Source organism: Poecilia reticulata, chromosome 1, assembly GCF_904066995.2.
Source record: "Poecilia reticulata chromosome 1, P_reticulata-male-v2, whole genome shotgun sequence".
Classification (NCBI taxonomy): domain Eukaryota; kingdom Metazoa; phylum Chordata; class Actinopteri; order Cyprinodontiformes; family Poeciliidae; genus Poecilia; species Poecilia reticulata.
In genome coordinates, this window is record NC_088830.1 from 21,369,452 (window position 1) to 21,393,587 (window position 24,136).

The following is a 24,136-nucleotide window of genomic DNA, read 5'->3' on the forward strand; positions in this document are numbered from 1 at the left end:
ATAAAATTTGGCACTGCTACAAAATGCACCAAAGTGGAACTTAAATGTAGCAGAAATGAGCTGATAACAACACAGTTTCATCTCATTCTAAACTATGCAGAGGCTCTGTCTGGACTGATGAAAACCAACTTACCCAGACATGCAGAACAGGTGAAGCAGCACCAACAGCAGCTGATCGGACGTGGTCATATATTAATACAGCTAATAATAATTGATCAATTGGATCAGAAGTTCCGCAAAATGCACTTTATTTTTTCATGTTTATAGCAGTAAAAAACACTTTTTTAAATCACTATTTTTAGTGCGTTTTACTTTTTCATGGTACCATTCTATCCAGCATCCATTTCCAAACTTTGCAATTTTGACTATAAAGAATGAGCAAGAAAAAAGGGAGATTCTTACGTGTACATTTCCCTATAAAACTTCATATGTAATCACCTATAATTGTTGAACCAGGTCCACATTATCCTGCCATCCTCCCCTTCGTCCTGCCTGGTTGTCCAACTCCTCCCCATCAGAATTACCAACCCCCCCACCCCAAGTTCAGCCCCCTCCTCGGCCCCCGCAGCTGCGTCCCTTTTCCTTTGATGAGAGCTGATGGCGCTGTATGAGCGGTGGAATTGACAACATTTACGGGTGCGAATGAGAATGATCCATCTTGCTTAGCGGGCCTGTCACCCCACTGGCCAAACTTCATCATGACCAATTACCACAGCAGACCCTTTCTTCTCGGCTGGTGCTGCTGGCTGGCTCTACACATGGCTACATGGACACATTAGATGCTATTATAATGAGACCTAGCAGCCAGGATTTGGTTGTGTTGGTGCGTGGGGGGTACGCAGGGATAGCATCTTTGATTGGTTTAGGGAAAAAAACTGCAGGTCCTCTTTCTGACAGGGAAAAAAAAAAGGGGGGGGAGGGGGTGAAGGGGCTTAAAAATGTGCCGGAAGTGTAAAAAGGACCAGAAAGAGAGAGGTGTGTAAGTGTACAGGGTAAGCTCTTATTTGGCAGGTCACAGTCCAGTGGTTGTGCTGTGTGTTGACGAGCACAGGGGTGTTTAAGAGGTCAGTGAGCACAAACAAACGCCTACACTTACACACAGATGCAGACGTATTAAAAGGGTCAGTGCGACACTCTCACCTTATCACCCCCCGCACCCTCCTTCCCTTCCCACCACCCCTCACAAACACACACACTCTCACACACACACACACACACACACACACACACACACACACACACACACACACACGCACACGCACACGCACACACACACACGCACACGCACACACAGGAAAGAGGAATGGAAGACATTTGATGAGTCAAAGTAAAATATTTGATAAATAATTGTTAAGTATGTAACAAGTTTTGCTCCAAGCTTAACTCAGGGAACAGCACAAGCAGCGCTGACGTTTCTTATTGATGCGCTCTGTATTCTGATGTTGACATAAGAGGCAATCTAGTTGGTCAATAATTTTGGACAAAATGTGGGTTAACTTAAGAGTTATTCAGTGTTTTTTTTCTCAAAACTGGACTAGATTTGGGTGCTGGAATGATCCAAGGACAGTTTTGATGTATGATTTCTGAAACTTTGTGTTTTTTAGCCAATTACAACAGATAGTCAAATGGTGATCCAGCCATCACCTGGAAACAATATGGATATTACCAACATCCATATTTATTTATAGTGTGGTGACCTCATGCATGGAATCTACAAACAAAATATTGCTAAAAAGGATACATTCAATAATAACTTCATTTCCTATTATATTTTTTGCAGTTCTGAGTTAGATCTTGTCTCCCTCTAAAAGACCATATCATCTCATCAGACTACAGAGCATCAAATAAAAGCAAGCATCAAACATAATATTTTGCATAAATGTCGAGGCTGCCTTAGACTTTCTCTGTCATATACAGCAGTCATCTCTTATGCATGTATATTTAGTTACGTTTTTTTTTCAGAATCCAGTGATGAGATGTGAAATCTCAGCAAGTACGCAGATGCAAATACGAGCAAAAAGTGCTCATCAATCTTGTGTTTTTGTGTTAGGTTTTGAAATAAAAGGGATTCTGAATCAATAGGACATGTTTTCTCCTCTTATTGGAGGTTTTCAATTAAACAATAACCCAACAGCTTTGTCATTAATTATTCACATACCTGAAAATGAAGATATTCTCCACCACATTTTGTGATTTAGAGCCTCTAAACTTTTCCAAGTATCTAAGGTGTAACTCTGAAACCATTCAAATACCTTGTGGAAAGTAATAAAAATCTAAGCCTAAATAAGGTGTCATGGATTTGGGTCCCTGTTTCACTCACTGATTCAATTCTGTAACGCAGCTTGACTTTCTTTGCAGTACCGCAGCAACATAAAGCTTCACATACTGCCTCAGACTTCACGGCATATCTCACATTCAGATCCACGGTGATGGATTCCAAAATGAGAAAAGATGGGAAAATGACCATAAACCCAATTTTTCACAGTTTGTTCGATTGATAAATGAGGACCACTGCCTTCTCCTTTTTATGTGAACATGGACAATTCTATAACAAAATATACTCAAGAGAGTCAGATGTTCGTGCACTCACACCTAAACCCACTAGGAGACCGGTCATCAGCCCGCCAGGAATGTTCCTGTCCAGACAGTCTCTGGTGTTTAATCTATATATTCTCGGCCATCAGTGTCGCCATCATCTCTCTAAATTACCAGAACCACCCACATATACTCACGCACAATGACAGACCTCTCAGAGAGACGAGGATGGATGGGTCATGGCTGAAAGCCGGTGTCAAACACAGGTGAGTGGACAGGCTGCAGTCTGGCTTTTGGGAAGAGCTGGCATGCTGGTTTCTCTGGAAAAAGACAAGTTTGTCACCTGATTATATAGTTATAATAATCCGTCATAAAAAATTTGACATAAAATTTTGCACAAAGTTTATATTTGTTGCGGTATGCTATGAAATTTACAGCTAAATTTTTGGCTACAACCATAAAGGTCTTTAATTTTCTGTTATAAATCAACACAATGTAGTGCTAAATCTCGGGTGCCCGATTCCAGCCCCGACCTGCAACTTCTAGATGCACTCCTGCTCCTACACACCTGAATTAAATGAACCACTCATTACCGAGCCTCTGCAGAGCTGAATGTCTCGTCGCTGATGAGAGAATTAAGCTAAAATGTCATTTGATAAGTTGATAAACAGTTTCAAAATTGTATTTAAATAAAAATGTGCATAATATGTCATCTTGATCCTCTTAATAGACTTTGGTGAAATCAGTTTGCCTTTAGGAGTCAATTTATTAATAGATAAAATCTAGCTGTGCCAAAACTCCTGTAGTAACTCTACAGGAAATTTATCTCTTGCAGAAAAGCAGATGTTACATGGGAGAATTGTTTGACAGAACGAATCACTGGTTGTTAACTCTACATATTTGGTTATTAAAGAAGAGTTGGCAGAAAAATACAAGAAGTCCACTTTTATCTTTCCACAAGTCAAGTAGAGGACACAGAGGAAAAAGGTGAAATGATGCATTATAGTTATATCCTGCAGATATGATGAGGCAGCATTGTACTTTGTTTATGCTTGTAAACAAAGCACAATGCTTTGTTTACAAGCATTGTCAACAAAGCATTGTTGACAATGCTTTTTAAACAATGCATTGTTTACAAAGCATTGTAAACAATATTCAAATATATATATATTCAAATATGTATATTTGAATATATATATTCAAATATATATATTTGAATATATTTCAAATATATATATTTGAATATATTTCAAATATATTTGAATATATTTCAATACATTTGAAATATATATTTCAAATATATTGAAATATATTCTTCAATATATTTGTGAAGAAAATATATTAGAGGTTTTAAAAAACTGAAACTGCAGAAGAACTTCACTTTCCAGCAGAAAATTGACCCCAAACACACAGCTAGAATTAGAAGGTAATGGTTTAGATCAAACAATATTAGAATGGCCCAGTCAAAGTCAAACTTCCATCCCACTGAGAACCTGTAATAAGAGTTCAAACTTGAATTCAGATGCAGATTTATTAGTAAGAAATCTTGAAAACTCCTCTTCTTCTTACTTGAGCATGACAATCAATCACCACTTTTTCGTGAACTATTACATAAATAATAATAAAATACACTGAAGTTGGTAATTATAACGTGACAAAACATGAAAAAGCTCAAGAAGCATAAACAGATTTATTAACATAGCAATGATATAATTGGCATTTAGAATTAGAAGCTTTAGACCTTTTTCACCTATTTCTGAAAATAATTTAGAGTTTCGTGCTGGAAATATTTCCACTGCTACATCAAGCACATATTTTTTTTTGTCACTTAAACCTTTTCCTCCTTGTGTGGTTTTGGGTTTTGTTTCTTTCTGTAATGTTCAGAGCATTGGGTGTGTGTGTGTGTGTATATTGAGAAGATCACCATTCTTAGGTTGGTATCTGGGGAGACAAGAGGCTTTGTCTTATAGCCACAGTCTGTGTGTGTGTGTGTGTGTGGGTAAATATATGTTTGTTGTGTATGTACCGTGTGAGCGCTGGGATGAGAGGGATGAAGAGAAAGTGCGAGCTGATCCTGCGGTTACAGACTGTTGGACTTGGTTGTACAGTAAATCCCTGCCTTTGTAAACAGATCAATAAACTCTCAGCTGTAGGTGTGTTTCTGTACATCAGTGTGTGTGCGTGTGTGTGCTCAAAGGAAAAGCTGCTTTGCTCATCGCTGTGAGGAAGGTGCAACATGCAGGATATACTGTGGACATAATAAACAGATTGCTCACAGCTGTACTCCACACGGGGCACAATCGTGCCTTGATATTATTTTCAACACAGAGTATCATGATTTGGATTTGCTGTCTAATAAATCTATTTTTCCTTTTCCTTTCTGCTTCCTTCCAGACATCGGACTACTCGGCCATGGCCTCTCTAGCAGGCGGACTGGACGAGATGAAGAACAGTTTGGCCAATCCGGGCACAGGGACGGAGTTAGGATCCAACGTCTCCGGCCCACAATCCTACCCGCTAGTCCCAGGTGGAAAAAAACAAAAACGTTTAAATTCCTTCAGTGTTCATAACTCAAACTCTTTTATCTGAAACAGAAACTACACATTTCCATAGATTTAACAACTGCACACATAAAGAAGAAGGTAAAGTAAGTCTAACTCTGAAGTTTATTACAGAGCGCAGAGAAAAAATCCCATGAAACACTCAGTTAATCAACTCATTTACAAGACAAACAGTTCTCATAAACTACATGATGCTCACTGACAGACTGTAACAAGAGCTTTTTTTGTATTTACTAAAAAATAGCTAAAGGTTATCAAGTATCTACTTAATTAACAAACATCAAAACGGAAAACTGTTTAAAGTTGAGGCTTTGAAGAAATTCAAAGTTTCAGAAGCCAATGGACATCCGACGAAGTGAAGGATTAGAACGGTAAATAAAGATTGTGTCATGTGTCAGATAAACCTGCTAATTGTCATGTATCAACCTGCTTTAGTTGATACATGATACATGAATTTAGTTCCTCTCTAAGCTGAAGGGTTTGTCACTAAAATAGCCTCTACTGGTAACGGCTTGTTCGGACGTCCAGAAGCTCCTCAAAGTGGATTCAGATCCAGCGACATCCACTCTTTGCAGAAACCTTGCATAAAATTAGGAAAAACTGACTGTGTAGGGATACTTTACTATAAGGAGTAAACACAGCTAAGAGCACTTAATTTAAACTCGAGAAACTAAAAACTAATTGGTAAAATAAAAATTGGTTTCTGAATCTACTGAGAATATTTTAAAAATAAATCCTTTTAATGTTATTTGCTTATCAATAAGTTTTTTTTAAAAGCAGTTTTTATTCTTGACTTTCACAAGAACGTTCCTCTCATTCTCCAAACTAAGATCATGTCCCTTTCCTACTGCATGTGAAACACTGAATAAATTATTTCTTCTAAAGGAAGTGGTGCTTAACCAACCTCTGGCTGCACATTAATCCAATTCACAGGACAAACCAAAAACTTACCTTAAATCTTTGAAATAGAGGAAAGGGATAATTATAAACAAAAACACACTGGAGCTAATGCCATTCTTCTTAGCAGTAGTTTAAACTGCATAATCTAAGTGCTCAGAGCACTGCTTAAAGAGCTCAGTGCTTTGAATGTCAATTAAGTGGAGGAAAGGGATTTAAGGAAAGGTGGAGGAAAAGTGAACACCTCGCTCTCTGCTCCTTCTCCATTTAGGGGCACAGGGAGAGGCGCGATTAATTAAGAGCAGACCAGGGAGCACTTGGACAAGCCTTTAACACTCCCATCTGTAATGAAGGGAATTATTGATCTGGGAATTTGGGATATCTGGGAATAGGTTCTTTCTTTTACTCCCTCTCTCTCTCAAACCACAGAGGGATATTACCTGCACACACCAGAGCAGGGGGAAAAAGACAGAGTGTGAGAAAAAGAGAGAGAGATGAAAAATTTCCATTTCTGCTTATGCATGCAAACACACACGTTCACATTCACATGCGCACACACCTTCTGAATATTATGCATGCATTTCCTCGGCTGTCTTTTCCCTCAGAACAGAGCTCCCTCTAGGGGACCAGACGTCCGTGTGTTTGACGCAGTGTTTTTTTGCATCCTTGAAGCGTTGATACTCTGGACACATGCTGGAAAGCAGCATCTACATGCTCGACCCTTCTTCGCGATCCCGCACGCCCCTTTCCTTTACTCCGAACGTCCGCCAGTACACCAGGGTGGGAAGACGCAAAGGAGGGACACTGTGCATGTCGTTGATCCCCCTGGGCTTGACAGGGTTGTTCTGATGGCTCTTTGATGCGGCGAATGAGACAGGCAGACCAGTAGGACAGAAAACGCGTGCTCATCTGTAGCTGCAAGTGAGCGCGGAGGAGACTTGTACTTGTTTGTTGACCTCTAAAGAAAAGCTGTGGAGAACAGATACATCAATACAACTGCCATACATATGCACAAAAACAGTGCATGAGAACGTGCACACACCCACACACACACACGCACGCAAACACACATCTCTGAGGATCTGGCCCTGTCTGCCCCCTCTAACTTGGCTGTAGAGAGTCCATCTCTCCCCGCTCCCACCCTCTTCTCCCTCTCCTCCGTGCCCTGTGCACTGACCCTGAGCGGATGAGCAGCCCGTCTGCGCTAATGCCTCGCTGTCGCGTCAAACACCAAGAAAAACTTTACTACACGAGACAGGAGAGAGGAGGCTTAGAGGGACAGAGGGAGGCTGAAAAAGGGAGAAAATCAAAGAGGGAGGGGAAATTGCATTCAGAGAAGGAGCTGAGGAGGCTAACGTAAGTGGACAAAAATTTGGAAGAAAGAGAATTGGATTATTTATATCTCATGATCGTTCTTTTCATTGTGAGAAAATGATCATGCATGATAAACCATCACTTAAGACAGGAGGCAAGATTAGGTGAGTGCCTCGTTTTGAGTGTCCAACAAGTATTGGTTAGCGTTACTTAGCTATCGGAAAAAAGAAAACACATCCATGATATTCCCATTTCCTTTACTAATAAGAACCCAAGTGTGGTGTGAATTCATGTGCAGCCATCCTGAGTCAGAATCAGAATCAGCTTTTGCTGCAATTTGGCAGCAGGTCTTTTGAATTTTGCGTGTACATGGTTTGAAGGTTTAGACGCAGGATTGCTTAAAAATGTAGATCTAGATTTGACTGAGACATTTCAACACATGAACATGTGTTTCCTTTAAATGAAGCTGTGGCCCAGAAGCTATCTGCAACCTCCAACAGGTTTCTTCTGGTTGTGTTTAGCTCCATCCATCCTATCATCAGCTCTAACCAGCTTTCCTGTGTCTGCTGAGAAAAATTATTTGGAAGAAAGAAAATTCTTCCAAATTCTCTTTCTTCAGAGTAAGAAAGATGTTCAGAGTAGCACTTTATACACAGATCAAAGAGATGTATGTCTTGGTCACTGCTGACCAGAGCATCTTCTTGTGCATGTCCACTGTGTCCACCTCCATTGCTTGTAACAAACTGAAAAAGGGTTTTCTGGTTTCTCGGTTTCAACGTCTGTTTTTCTTGCCTCTCAAGTGCTTTCGACAAGTGCTACAGATAGATTTTACCACCTGAACTGTGGATCTCTGCAGCTCTTTCAGAGTTAATATGAATCTCTTGGCAAATTTGATGATTAATGTTTTTTGATGGGATGTTCAAAGCTTGTTACCTAAAATAGCCTGAATTATTTCTTCGCTTTTCCAAGTTAACTTTTTAAAAAGTTTTGAACACACATGCATCATTCTCCTTCCAGCTCTGTTATGTCTCAAGTCATCATCTTCTTTGTCTTTCACACAAAATCTCCCAAAGAAAACACTAAAGATTGAGGTTGTGAATAGTGTCGATGATGTTTCCTGTAAACCACTAATTGTAATAGCTTTTTTTCATACCATTCTTCATGAAATATTTCACAGCCGTTTTTTCTTATTTCTCTCTTCTGCCCTCCTCCTGCTTCCTCTCAGTTAGTGCTGGTTAAGTGGAGGGAAAGTGAATGGGATTGATGGTGTTAGTATCTGAGCTGCTTGTGATGATGATAAATGTGTGTGTGCAGACAGCAGGAGGAGGGTGCTGGTGTGTGTGTGTGTGTATGTGATGATGATAAATGGAGGGTGCCCTCTCCTCACACTCCCAATGTCTACGGCACGCAAACATAGAGAAATGATTTGGGGCGACACACTGTCATGTAGTCTAATGCAGTTATATATCCCATCCACCTACTGACAGAAGGAGGAGGCGGTGGAGGAAACAATAGAATAGAGAGTCACTAAATTAATAGATGCCAGAGGATGGGAAACAAGGAAGGAAGAAGCAAACGGAAGAGACACATCTTGAATGAGCCGCTGAAAGAGCAACATTCCAATGCTACTACAGATATTTCTGGGTGTTGTGAGTTTTAGACCAATAGAAATTTGTAGATCTCTGCACACAATTAACTGCTAGAGAGATAAGAATGATGACGACGGCATATTGGTGACTGTAATGACACAGAGAGGAGTAAGATACTGATAAGAGGATATTTTTTCTGTCTTAACAGGTCGAGATCTGGCCAGCACAACTCTGCCGGGCTACCCTCCTCATGTGCCCCCAACTGGACAGGGCAGCTACTCCACTCCCTCTCTCACTGGCATGGTACCTGGTGGGTATGCACACAAACATGCAAAAAAATATAACTTGTTTTACCTAGAATCCACAAATATTCACCCCAAAAGTTACCACATGGCAAAAAAAGGTCAGGGAAATAAAATGTCCATTTACTGAGGAGCATCTACAGGTCAGAGGTGATGACAGGGTAAGAGAATCTAACAGGATGACACTGAATAACAAACACTGCAACAGTACTGGTTTGCTTTCTGGATTGGGCCAAATCCAGAAAGCAAACTGACAAAACCCTAAACTTGCCAAAGGTCAAACCTTAAGTCAATGTTTTACCATAAACATCCATCTATCCTCTATATCCACTTACGTGGGGTCAGGCACATATCCTGTTGCAGTCGATGAGGCTACCAAGAAGCACTTTACACCTTGAATGGGTCACCTGCCCACCCATGAGTGCACACACTGACAACAAGGACAATTTAGAATGACGAGTTGACCGAATGCTTAGGACAGAGGACCAGGACTTAAATCTGCAGGAACATTTGCAGAGAAAGCTTCCATGTAAGTTAACTTAAGGCACAGATACTGCTGTGGAAAAAAAATGAATTATTATCTCAAAAACTAACAAAACATACACAGATTAGCGATGGACTTACTCTGGAGTCCCTATTAAGAAGAGCTCCATCTATTAAACAATAACTAACAGCATCTGGCATGGTGGATTTTGAGGTGGGACCTTGTTGTGACTGGTGTTCAGTCTGGAGGCCGGCTGAATTTTTCAGACATTGCTTTTGAGCCGTAGCACGCTTTCACACCACGGCTGCACAGACGTCTTGAAATGGACCTGATTTTATTTCTTTGGATGGTCCACAACATTTAGGGAGCTTAAGGGACAGCTGGTGCAGACCAAACAAATGCACTCTGGACTCTGAGAAATAATCAGTTTTCTTGAATCTTGCTGCCATTTGCTTATTGTTATTAAGCAAACAGCCAGTCCAGCAAGAGTGTGATCTGAATACTTCTCTTTTCATCTACGTGGCTACTTCAAGATGTCAAATTCTCCCTTTCCCAGCAGTCTTTTTCTGTACATAGAGAACCATTCTGGATAGTTTGCTGCCTTGCATGTTGCTCATACTGGGAAGTTTCTTCTAAACAAATGTGCAATATTTTTCGACATTCCCTGCCACGTTTAACTGAGTCTGTCGGATTATCCCGGTGTGAAAACATTCGGTTTTTGCAGGGTTTGCAGTTCTCCTTTTGCAGAACGAGTTTCTACTGTACAGGAAGTACTGGTGTCATGTTGGGGATGTTCTTAGTCCAAAAGCATGACGCTATAACAAGTCGCTATGTGATCCTTTACCTGGTTGTATGAAAGGCATGTTATATGTTTTAAGTTCCCAACAAAAACGAACTCAAATATTGAATCTGACTTCCTTTAAAGTGATCCATAAACATAAGTTGAGTTTCTACAGTGTATGCATTGTGTAGGTTGTGTGTGTGTGTGTGTGCGTGTGTGTGTGTGTGTGCGTGTGTGTGTTGGAAGAGCATACATGGCAGTGCCACTTCCTCTTCCTTTTCTGTCTACCGTGGCTGACAGTGGTCCCGGAGGGTGGCATTTGTGTTCGTATACCTGTGTAAACTGTGTGTTGGAGGCTCTATATGTGTGTGTTTTTCTCTGTGTATCATTAGAAAGCAGCCACAGTAGCACAGCTGTCCCTCCTCAACATTAGTAATTTGTTTTTAATGAGAATCACCAGTGACCCACGACTAATTCATTCATTCCCTTCCACTCCGCCTTCCACTGCACTTTTGTGTTTCAATCCTGGAACGCTGTTCTTCTTCTCTCTTTTCTTGACACTCACACCAACAGCGGTGGTCGTGTTAAAGATACTGCTGTGTAAATATGGAAACACAAGGCCCAAAACAATGTTGTTTGCATGCTGTTGTCTCTGTGTATTCCCAGTCATTCACACACACACACACACACACACACACACACACACACACACACACACACACACACACACACACACACACACACACACACACACCCCCACACACACACACACGCACATGTCCATGAATTGATGTACACACTGAGTCTCAGTGGACATGTAGGAACAGCACGTCTAAAGATGGGTAACCCTGTCGCCCTGTCCCACTGTGCTGTCCTCGGCTTTGACAGGATATTTGAGTGTGTGTTTGGGCTGGTGCGTGCCGTTGTTTGTGTGTTTGTTTTTGACAGTGTCTGTGTGTGCGACCTTGACACCGAGCTACACCAGGGAGACCCCTGAGCTTTCTTCCCTACTCCTCTCTACCCTCCGTCTCGCGTCTGCTAAACAACCTGACACATCGCCGTCACCGCGGCGATGACAAGGGAGAGGATGTTCGCGCCCGGGGGTGCCATGGAGACCACATCCTGAGACCCCCACCTGACAGACGCAACTAAATGTACACTCGCAGAAAGGAAAACGGGCGCGCACAAAAACACACAGCTAACGTCGCCACTGAAGTTTCTCTTCAGTGAATTTTTTAAAGCCGACTCCATGAGCTGGCTAGAAGTGTTGAAAGAGATAATCTAGAAACTTTGACTTGCCAGCTTTGCTTTATCTCAGCACTCCTCTGCCAAATTATCCTCCTTTTTGTTCACTCTGTCTAATATCATACCTTCATTAAGCAAGCAACTCTCTTCTGCTGTTCCCCTTCCCACTCCGTCTCTCTGTCTCCTTCTCTCTGCAGCAGGGGTGCTGACACTCGGAGGGGGTGTAGGAAAGCACTGAGGCAGAACCGACAGAACGAGAGGCAGGGAAGAGGAATGGGTTGGAGGGGGTGAGAGGGAGGCAGAACGGAGGGAGGGGGCATCAGGGTCTGTGACTGTCAGCTATGGGAGAGGGATCCCCTGGGAGGAGGGATGGTTCAGGAGGAAAAAAAATAAAAGAAAGAGCAAAAGACTGAGAAAAGGAGAGTAAGTCAGCAGAGAAATGGGGGGAAGAAGTAGAGGAGAATGTTGTTTTGATGTGAAGGGTGACGGGTGGTCTGTACTCAGGCGATCCAGAGGAGAAAGGAGAAAAATAAAGATAAAAGATTGGAGGGAGGCGAGGGAGGAGAAGACATGAGGAAGAGTAGACCCCAGACAGTGAGTAGTAAATGAGGGAGAAAAGCTAACCTATCATCCACTGGGTGGAAGGACCGCTGCAGTCCGACTGAGCTCTCCAACTCGGACACATTCAACTAGTCTGAGTGTGTTGGAAACACGGGATAGAAGTTAATGTTCAGTAGTTTAAACTAAATTGGTTAAACTAACAAACTAATAAAACTAAATACCTTAAACTACATGATGTATTAATCTAGACTAAAACAGGCTTAACCAGTATAAGATAAAATAATTAAACCAAGCTAAGTTAAAGACGTGGAACACCGTAGTTATTGTGTTCAGTTCCTCATTGTTTCTCAACATACCATGTTTTGTGCTTTTTTCCAGGGGGAGATTTTTCTGGAAGTCCATATTCCCACCCACAGTATTCCACGTACAATGAATCATGGAGATTTCCAAATCCTAGCCTATTAGGTTGGTATATCACAAATATTTATATGCAAATATGAATAAATGTGCTACTGAATGTCATTTAATTTTGCCAAAACCCTTGTTCTGATGGCTATATAGCTTCCCTTTACTCTTACACTGAAGTGGATTGTAAAAATCTTTCGCAATATTCTCCATATAAAAGGATGAAGAGAAGAGAAGTGAGGAATTGGGGACAGCAGGTTAAGGAAAGTGGGTTTTATGATAGAATTGTAAACTGAATTTGTAATCAAAAAAAGCTGCCAAGAGGCCACTGGTGATTTAGAAGTATCTGTAGAGATCTGGTCTCAGGTGGTGAAATCTGTAAACAATTGTCAAAAGAAATCCTGAAGAAGTCCCCTTTGCATTTTGCAACAAGTCATGCAGGTGACACAGCAAACATATGGAAGAAGCTGATCTGCTTGGATGAGACCAAACTAGAGCAATGTGTGGTAGAAAACTTAAAATACACATCAGCCTGAGCAAACCGTAGACACGGTTAAGACATGCAGAGTACTTCGCACCTTCTCCTTTCCTCTCATCAATTTTCCTGCTTCCCTCCATCCCTCTGCAGTGTTTCAGCAGGACTATGGGTCTCTCCTGGGGACGGAGATCGGCTGCTCGTCCAGTCTCTTCACCAGTCAGGCAGGACAAATGCAAGGTAGGTGGAAAGAGAGGGAGTAAAAGAGAAAAGTTACTTCGCAAGCAAACAGGCGATGAGAAGCAAATTCAGTGGAGTAAACCAATAGAAGAATGTGTGGAGAACGAGAGATTCAGGTTTGGAGACGCCAAAGCTGGAGAAAAAGAACGAAATGCCAAATGAGAAAATCTCCTGTTTTAAAAGTAAAACCAGGGGGGAGGGTTTCTAAAATCTAGAGTGGGACTAAAGAGTTTGTCAGTTCGACTTAATGCCTCACTTCCCCAAAGACGCTCCCGAGATTACCTGTGGACAGACACAACCTGTCGGCGTTCAGCTGCTCTGATTGATGGAAGGGACAGAGACAGGTGTGTGTATTAAGGTGAGAGGGAGAGGGTTTCTGTGTGTGCTCTTGGGGTTATGGTATTGAATTGACCTCCTCCCTGGAGAGAGAATAGACTCAAGGGATCAGTGGTGGTAGAGCTGTACTTGGCGTGTCAACTTGGACTGTCACTTGGACGGTGAGAGGAGTATCTCTGTGAGGGCGGGGAGCCGCCGAGAGAGAAAGAAAGTCAAGCTCAATCTATTGGTTGTACGTGAAAGAGAGACTATTTTTTCTGCCATTAGCCTCATCAGCTCATGTCATCTCTTGCCTGCCTTTCACTGCTCCGCTCCACGCTGAAATATAATCTTAGCAGAAAATTGAAGCCGCTCATTTCACATTTACACTGCATTTAAAAAGAGAATTCAGATTTATTACAGAGCGAGTCATATTTTTGTCATTTTAACCATCATTCCTATCTGTAATAGAAATGACTCTGTCCAACATAATTACTGAGATTCATGAGCATGATGACATTGTGAGCAAAGTGCAGGGTGGGGGGGAGAAATGAGCTGGAGTCGGTGAAAAAAGGTTTAAGGTATTACAATATCTGTTTTCTTGTAAAATTCTTGATTTATGAATGTAATTTAAATCAGAATTATTGTAACTAACATCATAAAAGCATAAAACAATCCCAGTATCTGCACTTAGTTTGGAGAGATGCAGCAGGCCTTCATTTCCTGTTTTGATGCAGTGGATGTTAATAAAGCTCCTTTGTTTCTCTGCAGTCACTGTCATTTAAGGAGGTAATGGTTCAGCATTAGCCACTTTTGAAATAAAGATGAGTACAGCTAAAAGTAAATTAATCTTTCTGAAGAATTAGAAGAATTTATTCTGAATACATTCATTAAGTTGGAGAAAAAAATCCCACTTGAAGAGAAATTATTTAAAAAAATTAAATGAAATAGTACATCTCTTCTAGTAGTCAGTAGATGTCACTATATCACACAAACTGATTACTAATAGATGAAAAAAAAGATAAATTATGAAAATAAATTACTCTTTTGATTTTTGATCAGTATAAATTCATAGTAAAAAAGTGAGTGCACCCCATTTAAATTATATTATTTCGTTTAATAAATAATGTCTTCGTAGAATCTGTTGTGAAGACCAGATCAGTTATTCAAGAAAAATCTTAGAACCGACATATAATTGAGGCTTAATTTTCTTCTTACTACGATTAACTTTTTACACTGCCAAAGCACGAGCTTGTTTTTCTCTTTATTGATATTTGTGAATTGCTGCTGAGTGAAAAAGGAAATTTGTGCTTTGTTTCTTTATTTTGAACCCACACTTTGCCACTTCATCCCAGCCTCCCTTCCTTTTATACCCAGAAATAACCATTTTGTACCAGTTCATTTCCATCGGTAGTCAAATGTTCTGACGTCTTGAGAAGATAAATGATGATAAAAATTCTTACATTTCACACTTAATCTTATTTTATTGTATATGCCTTATATTTTAGTTTCTGAAAAAGTATTGTGATTTTCATTCCTTTTTATGCGACACAGATCTTGTATAAAGTGCATGAAAAATTATAAAAATCTAAATATATACAAATTAAAAAAGAGAAAATTGGTTCATCTGCATTGCAAAACAACACACTGTATCCTGAAGAAGCATTTGACGTTAAGAAATGAGAAACATATCTATATTATATTGAACCTTGAATGAAATGTTACGTAGTTTCTTCTTAAATTTAGAGTTATTCACGTCTCAGACAGTTGAAAGAAATGTAACTGTCTGTGTTTCTGTGCAGGATCACCGTATTATTACAGTGCAACGTCACGGGGAGCAGGCCCTGCTGCCACTGCAACAGCCTCTGCCTACGATCGCCACTGACCCGTCCAGAAAGAAGAGAAGGATGGAGAGCAGGAAGACCAGGGAGGAATAAATGGATAGCACCAGCACCGTTCAGTAAAAACCTGCCTGTATGAGGAAGGACTGAGGCAAGAAGGAGTTTTTCAGATCTTTTGACATCAGTGATGTTTGCTTTTCATTTGATTCCAAACCAACAAACACACACCTCGGCTTCAAAACAATACTGCCTGGTTGTACATTACTGTACAAATACAGAAAACATTTTATTAAAAGTACCATTACAAATTTGGACCCTCCTACATTATGTTCAGACTTTTTTTTGTTTTTTTTCCCATTCATAAAACCCAAGAAGTCAAGCTAGTTGTTTTGCTTAGAGACTGCTATATATTTGAACAAATCAGAGCAAATTCCTTCTTAGACAGTACTTTTTATGACTTCACATCAATCAATTTTCTATGCCATGCTGCAGTGGAGTGAAGACAATCCAATCCTCATAAATCTGAAAGACCAAAATCCTCCAGGAGTTTATTCTACTTTGTTTTCTGTGGCTTCAACACAACTAATCTAGAAACACAATGTTAAATGAGTAACATCTTTTTATGGCAGACGTTTATCATCCCTCTATCTCTACTTTTTGTTACTTTAATTGAGCCTTTTATACCAGCTGAGCACAAGGAAGTAAGTGTGGCAATAGTATTTATACCCTTTTCTGTTACGTTACAACCACAAATTGTGAAGGAAAAGAAAATGACTTTTTGTTCTTTTAACTGATAAGCATCCTCATAGGTTGTAATGTAAAAAAAAATAAAAAATCTAAAAAGTTCAAGGGGTATGAATACTTTGCCCCGTAAAGAAGGTTTGGCCAGGAGGTTGGAGTTAGTGTCCCAAAGTGGCATTTTTTTGCTTTCTGGTTGTAAGACTCGGTAAAAACGTATCAAATGTGCAGCCTGATTAGCTCATCATCACCTATAATCACTGTTTAATGGTGGGGTTTGGCAAACATCAGCACTATTACCTAATAAAACCTGTATCCTCACAACATGGTTATATTTAGAGAACTGGCTGACCGATGCCAAAGATGGCAAGCACTCAATTGCTTGGAAATTGTTTAACTGGCAAACCAGAAGCATTTTCTTAGCTTTCCCACATCATGTGCACAACAGCATTTTCATACACTGAACGTGCAGACAGATTAGAATCAAACTTGCTTGTGAAGGCACTGCAGAGATCTTAATAGATTTAAAACCTAAAGTTTTAATAACCTCTGACTTCTTTCTTTTCCTTACATAAATGTCAATGTTTTAACCAGTTTTGATCTGACCTAAAGGAGAATGCTGAGAGATTGTTTAAGTTGCAATATTTCAGACAACCAGGTGAAAAACAAATCTGTTTTCTAAGTTTCAGGCTGTCTCATTTTATCCATGCCTTCAGATCCATGCTTGCATTTAAGTGGCGCAAATGACATCAGACAACTACGGTGTTTACCCTTTACAGATGTCTTCCGCTTCTTTCTTTATAAATGATAAATGTCTTTATTGAGGAGAAGAAAGCCATCAAACCCAGCTTCGCAATTTAATTTAACCCCCGTTTAATTTTACATTTACTGTGATGTAACAAATTGTTTTTGGTTCAGTTTAATCAGCCAAATCTCTGGACCGGTAAAATCAGGAAATCGGGCATTTTCCAATCACACCTCGATGTAAAGCAAAAGTAACAGATAAGAGACAAATATACTGACAACTCTCAGTCTGACCAGTGTCACAACATAATGTTATAACAAGTCTTTGGGACAGTTGATAAATTCAGAAAACATCCAACACTTATGAAGTGTTGAACTATGAACTTTCGCAGGAGTGGACAGCCTTCTAAAATTACTCACAAGTTCATCCATAACCATAAGGTCCCCCCAAAAATCCAGAACAATTTCTACAGGCCTGGCTTGCCTCAGTAAGAGTCAGTGGCAAAATTGTAATAAAAAAAACCCCAAAGGCCGGCAAGGCATCTTGATTTTTCCTGGGAATTTAGGAAAACATTTTCTGGACTGGTTTGAAGAAAAGTGGACACTGTCTCTGAGGATTTCTGTGTCTGTACTTATATCAGATGAGAAAATGTTTGATGATATGAAACGTTAAGGTGTGACACCATAGCAGAAGCACAAGACATCTGCAAAGAGGCAAATACTTTCTCATAGCACTATACATGAATTTCAGTAAAGCACAACCTAAAATCTGAGCCCTCCACTATATGAACTGTTCAAATAAACCAAAAGCTTTTCCACCTATTGTTGTCACTGTACATTAAGGTGCTATCCTACCTCCCCAGCAAAGATTTTGTAGTCTTGTTTAAGAGCTATTTATCATGGAGGAGACACAGAGTAATATATTCAGAGGTTTTTCTGCGCTGCACTCCTGGGTGAGAGTAAACGCTTGTTGTGATTTATGATCGTGTCATGTGCTAGAATAGTGATAATATGATGTGGATGACGATGCAGTTAATAATGAAATCTGAAAAACCTTCAGTACATTAAGAAGTCTGTTTATAAATGTGATCAAATTGAGATTTTCCTGTTTATAGTTTGTTGCCTGGTACCAATCGACAGAGGTGTCTCCTGCAAATGTTCGGATCAAGAACCAGGAATCAACCCTTGTTTTCTCTTTCTCTGGTTCTCCTGTGCTGCGATTACGTTTTTTTTAAACTCCCCAAAGATGGCTCCCCCTTGTGGATTGGCTGACAAAAGCACAAAGAGACTCAAATCACTGTTTTTAGCGAGTTCCTCTCCCCCTCTTTCTGACTGCTTGTGTTGTTTGAGATACTGAAAGAATTCCTATAAAGCTTTGTTTTTATGAAAAAAATCTGTGAAAGGTTTCTCCTTTTCTTTCAAGTTGACTTTGCTTTATTCCCTACATCACTTCTGCGCTGCGACAATTGCTTGACACCAGGGTTGAGGCCTTACCCATCATGTTTAGAATAGGATAGACTTGCCTTCTGGCGTTGATCTGAAATCAGTGTGTTGTTCTTCACACACGTCAGAGTGTGAGGGCAACGTCTTCCTTGTTCGCAAGATTTAAAGAAATCAGTGAAACAGAAGACCATTTTATTTATTCCCGTTCAAATTTCAGAGTACAAGTTTTACTCATGAAAACAGCAAACAGTTGAAAGCCACTCGCTCTGGTTTTAGCTGTTATCTGCAAGTGTTTACAAAATCCTTGGTTTCTTTTCTTTATCATGGTTGGCTCGCTATAGTTCATCATTGCTGCTGTGCAGTTTTAGTAAACACCAAATCTGCAGTGGGGAACAAAACAGAGGTTTACAAACCTCTGCTAAGCAAGATTATTTTAAAATTTTACCTTTTTTTATCTTCTTGTTTTAAATACAGTAGTATTAGATTTGATCATTTTACATTTGTAAAAGTTCTGAATCTACATCGCTAAAGAAGAGTTCTGTGACAGCGGACCAGCTGACCTGCTGGCCCACATCTCAGCTATTGGCTTTCCTTTTTTCTTTTCTGACTTTTTCTCTCAGTTCTTCTGAGGCATTACTGAACCACACCAGCTGAAAACAAGGACAGTGCCTTTAGTTTTATACATGTCGACATCCCCCTTACTGAACGTGAGACGCTAAAACTAAAATTGGCCTCGCCGTCTCTCATATCTATTAAAATACTCTGGACATCTGCATTTGTAAATTCAAACAAACCTCTTGACAGTGACATAAAGCTTCACTTTCCACGCCTACAACTGATCTACCACAGTCTGAGTCCTACGTGAGGGAAATGAATGTGTGTTTTCAATCACAGACCTGCTAAACGTCATTCTCTTTTACCAGCTCTAGAAATACATGGCAGCGTATTGCTCAGAATTATTTTGATTTCTTATTTAATTGTCAGTATTTTAACCGCTTTCACTCCTGACTTAAAACTTAATGTTCCTTTGTCCGTTATGGTAAAGTTTGCCAAGATGTGCACTTTTGTAAACATCAGGCACCCGTCTTGATGTAGACCTGAGAGCAGATCAATCAGTGAATCAATAGCTGTATCAGCTGCACTCCACTTACTTTTATACTAGAACATTCAGAAGCTGTCAATGTAGCCCATAAAGATAAAGTTATCTCATATTAAATGCCTTTTTTATATATATCTTAATAGCTTAAAGACATATTTAAGTCAGCCAAAATCAGTAATAGCGTAACTTTAATTTCTTCAGATGTCAATGCCGTTCATTGGCAGAACACACACAGGCCTGTATGGATGCTTCCAAAAGCCAAGTGGAGATGATTAGTTAAGGTTTAACTTCACAGTAGTGCAGTATGGTAGGAAGTTAAAATGTTGGAGTGCAGCAAGTCAGCGTCAGATCACTTCACAAAAAGTCTGTCATCCTAATGAAAACAATCAGAAACTATGAACAAGCCTTTAAAGTTCTACTCAGACTGTTTCAAATGAAATATTTATGTATTGTATGTAAATTGAGGGCAGATCACCCCAAATACTGTAGAATGCTGTTTTGCAAGAGGAGAACAAATACTAATATTGTGCAGATTTGTACATTGACGCAGGAACACAATATAAACTTATCAAGAGTTATAATGTTTCTATGAATATTTCCTTAAAGACAGAGGGTTTGGCCTGGATCTGTGACTGAAATGTTCACATTCAAGAAATGCTGAATAAAACATAAAAAATGGATGCTACACTGGTAAAAACACCCGCTTCTTTTCGGATACAAATCTAACCCACACAAAAAGCACAACCCAACCAGTTAATCAAAAATATTTACATTCACACGTTTATGGGGCGGCGGCTTCAAACAGGCTAAACTTAGCGCCTGTTTCCTTTTGCAGCTAAGAATCAGCTGGCGATGCATTAACAGGATTGTCTGTTAACTCTGCGTCTCATAGTGAAACAGCGTCTCCTGCCACTGCTTTGACCCAACGGGTTCACATGGGGAGAGAAAGGATTGTCTCTGACCAGCAGTGGTTTCGATTTGCAGCTGTGACATTGACTGGGAGACTTGTCATTGCGGGTGGTAGTGACTGTAGAAAGCGTGGCGGGCAGAGGCCACACACGCACGCACACACACACGCTCTTATAGAAATATTAGTATAGACGCACTCTCTCCCTCCCTTTGTCCTCTGCAAAGTGGTGATCGCCCCTCCTCTTGTTCCCCTGTGTTCCCCAGGGGAGCCCAAACCTGCTGTGCCATCACAAGCTCGTCCCATTTCTCCTCTCCCTCCCCCCCAATTCCTCGGCCCTAATCTCATCATATCTCATGCGCTCATCTTCCTCACTTCACTTCTCTGCTGTCCTCCTGTAGGACTGCCACACCACCAGGATAAGGTATAGCATAACTGTGTGTTGATTCCAAGCATGTGACCTTTCTTAAAAAGTTCTCCTCGTTTCAGCAGACAGCTCTGTTAAAAATCTGAGCAATCTTTTAGATCAGATCTTCCCCCTTGTAGTGCTATAAAAAATAATTTCCTCCTTTACAGATTTCCTGTTTTTGCTTTTTATTTATTTATTTTTTGACGTACTTATATTTCAGATCAAAAAAAAGATTACGTTAATTAAAACAAAAAGTAGTTTAATTATTAATGGAGAAAAAAAAGCAATCCAAAATGGCAAAACCTCAAAACTGGTTTCGCCATCTTTTCAAGCGTTTGGGATATCTGTCACTGAGTTTTTTACATCTCAGTGGAGGAAGTATGGCCCACTCATCTCTGTTCTAATTCAGCCCCATTGGTGGGTTCTCCAACATAAACACATTGTTAAAGTATGCACCACTTCATACTAACTAGACTCTTTGACAAGTAAAATTTGTTTGGATAGAAGTTTGCTTTTGGGGTTCTATTAGCCGACTTCCTGTTGGCTTTCAAGTTCTGTTTAAGCATCTGAGCTTGGCTAGTGAGAGGACAAAAAATGTGGCTAAAGCAGTTAACTTGTGATTTAACAAAAACTTTTTATTTTTCTTCAAGTTTTGTTTGTATACATTTTTTTTTAAGTATTTAAGTGTGACAGAAGTATTTAAGTGTGACAAAAAAGCAAAAACAGTCTAAATCTGTAAGGAGTCTAATACATCTCTGTAAGAGGGTAAAAAAAAAAAAAAAACAGTCAAAACCTGCTTGAGATTAAACAAACAAAAATACTTCTCCAGCCCTGAATTCAGTCTTCTCTGAAACAGATAACATCCATTATTTTGAATCCAGCTCCAAGTCAAATCAGAGGCAGGAATAAATGCAAATCAGGTTGTTTTTTTTTTTGTTGTTGTTTTTTTTTAAATTATGATTTTCCACCAAGTGTGCACTGCTCGACTGTATCTCAATATGAATCCCAAACCAGAGGGGAATTCAGCATCACATCTTGACAGCAATTAGTGGCACAATCTGTTCCATGCTTGCCGATATAACTAGGCTTCAGACAGATCTCACGCTGAAGCGTTACAGAGTTCCCTACATCTTTATATTATTCAACTGTGGAAGAGAACTAATGCGCACGAATCAGCCTACAAAAACCTGACTTAAGCAGCTGTTTCAATCAAAAAAAGAAATAGATACATGAGTTCTCACCTTACTGTGGCCTTTTGTGTAACAATCTGGAGTTGTTTTAATATTATGTTGATTTTGTGTGTATGCTTGCGTGCGTATGTGTGTGTGTGTGTGTGTGTGTGTCCATGGCTTCCTATTTAGGCTGTTGAGGAGATATTTCTATCCGTGTTTTTGGCTAAAAAAATAAAATAAATAAAAATATGATCAAAAAACACAGGAATACAGAAATATATTGTGATGCAAAGACATACAAGGAATAAATTTGGTTTCAATATTTTCCTTTCTTCAAAACACAAACACAACTAAAAGAAAACATATCCGTTAACATTCACCAAAGCCTGTGATGCCTGTTTTAAATATTCGATTCTTGTACAAAAACATATAAAAGGGCAGAAAAGACTTACAGATACATAAAATGAAGTATTGCCTTTGAATATTCTGGAGGGGATGGTTTGAAAAAAAAGTGAAATGCTTCTTTATGAAAATGTGTATGTTTTTTATTCAATTTTCTAGTAGTTGCAAACAAATCTTGGTGTTTTTTCTCTCTGTGTGTCGTGTGTTGTCTTAATATTTGAATGTATTTTACTGCAGTGCGACTTTGCCAAAGATATCATATCACTTGATTTCTCTTCAACAACCCTCGTTTTACTTTTTGCCCCCGACAGGTAATTGGTTTTATCCCAAAAGCCGGAAATAAATGGTGACTTTGTTAAAAGGCTTATGTTTTCTATTTTTATGGTTATATTATGGTTATTTAATTTCCTGGCTTTGATTTTTACTGTGAAATTTTGAATTACAGTTTGCTTGATGCATCTCTTCATACTCAGTCTGTGTACCTGTCCATCTGTCCACCAGAGTGACTGTTTGTTGGTGAATTATTCCATTTATGTATCAGTAATGTGAAACTGAGAAGTAACTATTTGTAAATATTTGCCATAATTTTATTGGTCCTTCAGAATAAAAATAATTTTTTGGAAGTTAAATGCTCTGAGAGAGTTCTTTGATCAACATTTAGGCGTTTACTTAAATGCTGGTTCTTTTCTTTGCAACACACAACATGAACAGTTGATCTCTTTCCCTCCTTTTTGTCACCTCACAAATCAGAGTTAGTTTAGCCTCCCGGTGCTGCAGTCTTGGCTGTTGGCCGAGTCTTTGAGAGGCGGTGTGTGTGTTTGTGTGTGTCTGTGCTTAGGAGAGAAGGAAGTGGGAGAGGGGTGATAATAGGACACAAGCCCCGACATGGCAACAACACGCCGCACACACAGAAAACAGCACATCCCCAGCTTGAGACATAGGCTCTGCTGTCCGCAGATTGGGTGTCTGCCCAGATCACTGAAACAGAAACAACTCCTGTGTGTGTATGTGACTTTATTTTGGTTCTTTGCCAACAAACGGATGCCCTGTAAGAGTGTGGAAGAATGCATCACGGGGTGGAGGATTAACACTGAAGACGACCTTTTAACTTTATCTGTATTCTAACCATCAAGGTTACACCAACCAGGGGAAAAAAACCCAAAAAGCTTAATAGTCCTTGTTGTTGTCTCTGGCATATCTGTGGTTCGTTTTTGTCATCTTTTACAACAGCAATCAGGACTTGGGAAGCTCCAAACAAATAAAATGTTCTTAAGCTCATCTTAAGTTGTTATGTAATGATTTCATTTTGAATTTGTTTTTATGTTTTTTTTTTTCATCAAGAGGAAAAAAGCAACAATGTGGGAGGTTGTGTGTTTTGTTTTTTAACTATATTTGAACAGAGAGAGATGTTATAGCAATATTGACAATATTACCGAATTCAGCTATTGCAACTGAGCAATACAAACTGAAGAAACTATCTTCTAAAATATCTAATCTTACAGGCATATCAGATCCGGAGCACAGGATTCTAACATGTTCAATTCAAAGAAAGTTTAGTCTGTTTAAACCTCACACATTTAGTTCAGTGACGCAGTGAAGAATGTCAGCTCCTCTTATCCTCCTGCTGATGACCAGAACAGGTACAACTTCGGGCTCTGCCCTGTGAGGCATCAGTTG

At 39.7% G+C, this 24,136-nt stretch overlaps 1 protein-coding gene across 3 annotated transcripts in view; it reads left to right on the forward strand.

The window, feature by feature from the left end:
- pax5 (paired box 5) overlaps positions 1 to 23,088 on the forward strand; it is a 60,933-nt gene extending 37,845 nt beyond the window's left edge. For all 3 annotated transcript variants that reach the window (XM_008412420.3, XM_008412441.3, XM_008412431.3), the window contains exons 7-11: positions 4,930 to 5,062; positions 9,105 to 9,206; positions 12,648 to 12,734; positions 13,303 to 13,389; positions 15,507 to 23,088. In XM_008412420.3, the coding sequence (XP_008410642.1) occupies positions 4,930 to 5,062; positions 9,105 to 9,206; positions 12,648 to 12,734; positions 13,303 to 13,389; positions 15,507 to 15,589 (492 nt within the window). In that variant the 3' untranslated portion in view covers positions 15,590 to 23,088. The remainder of the gene's footprint in view (positions 1 to 4,929; positions 5,063 to 9,104; positions 9,207 to 12,647; positions 12,735 to 13,302; positions 13,390 to 15,506) is intronic.
- The last annotated feature ends 1,048 nt before the right edge of the window (positions 23,089 to 24,136 follow it).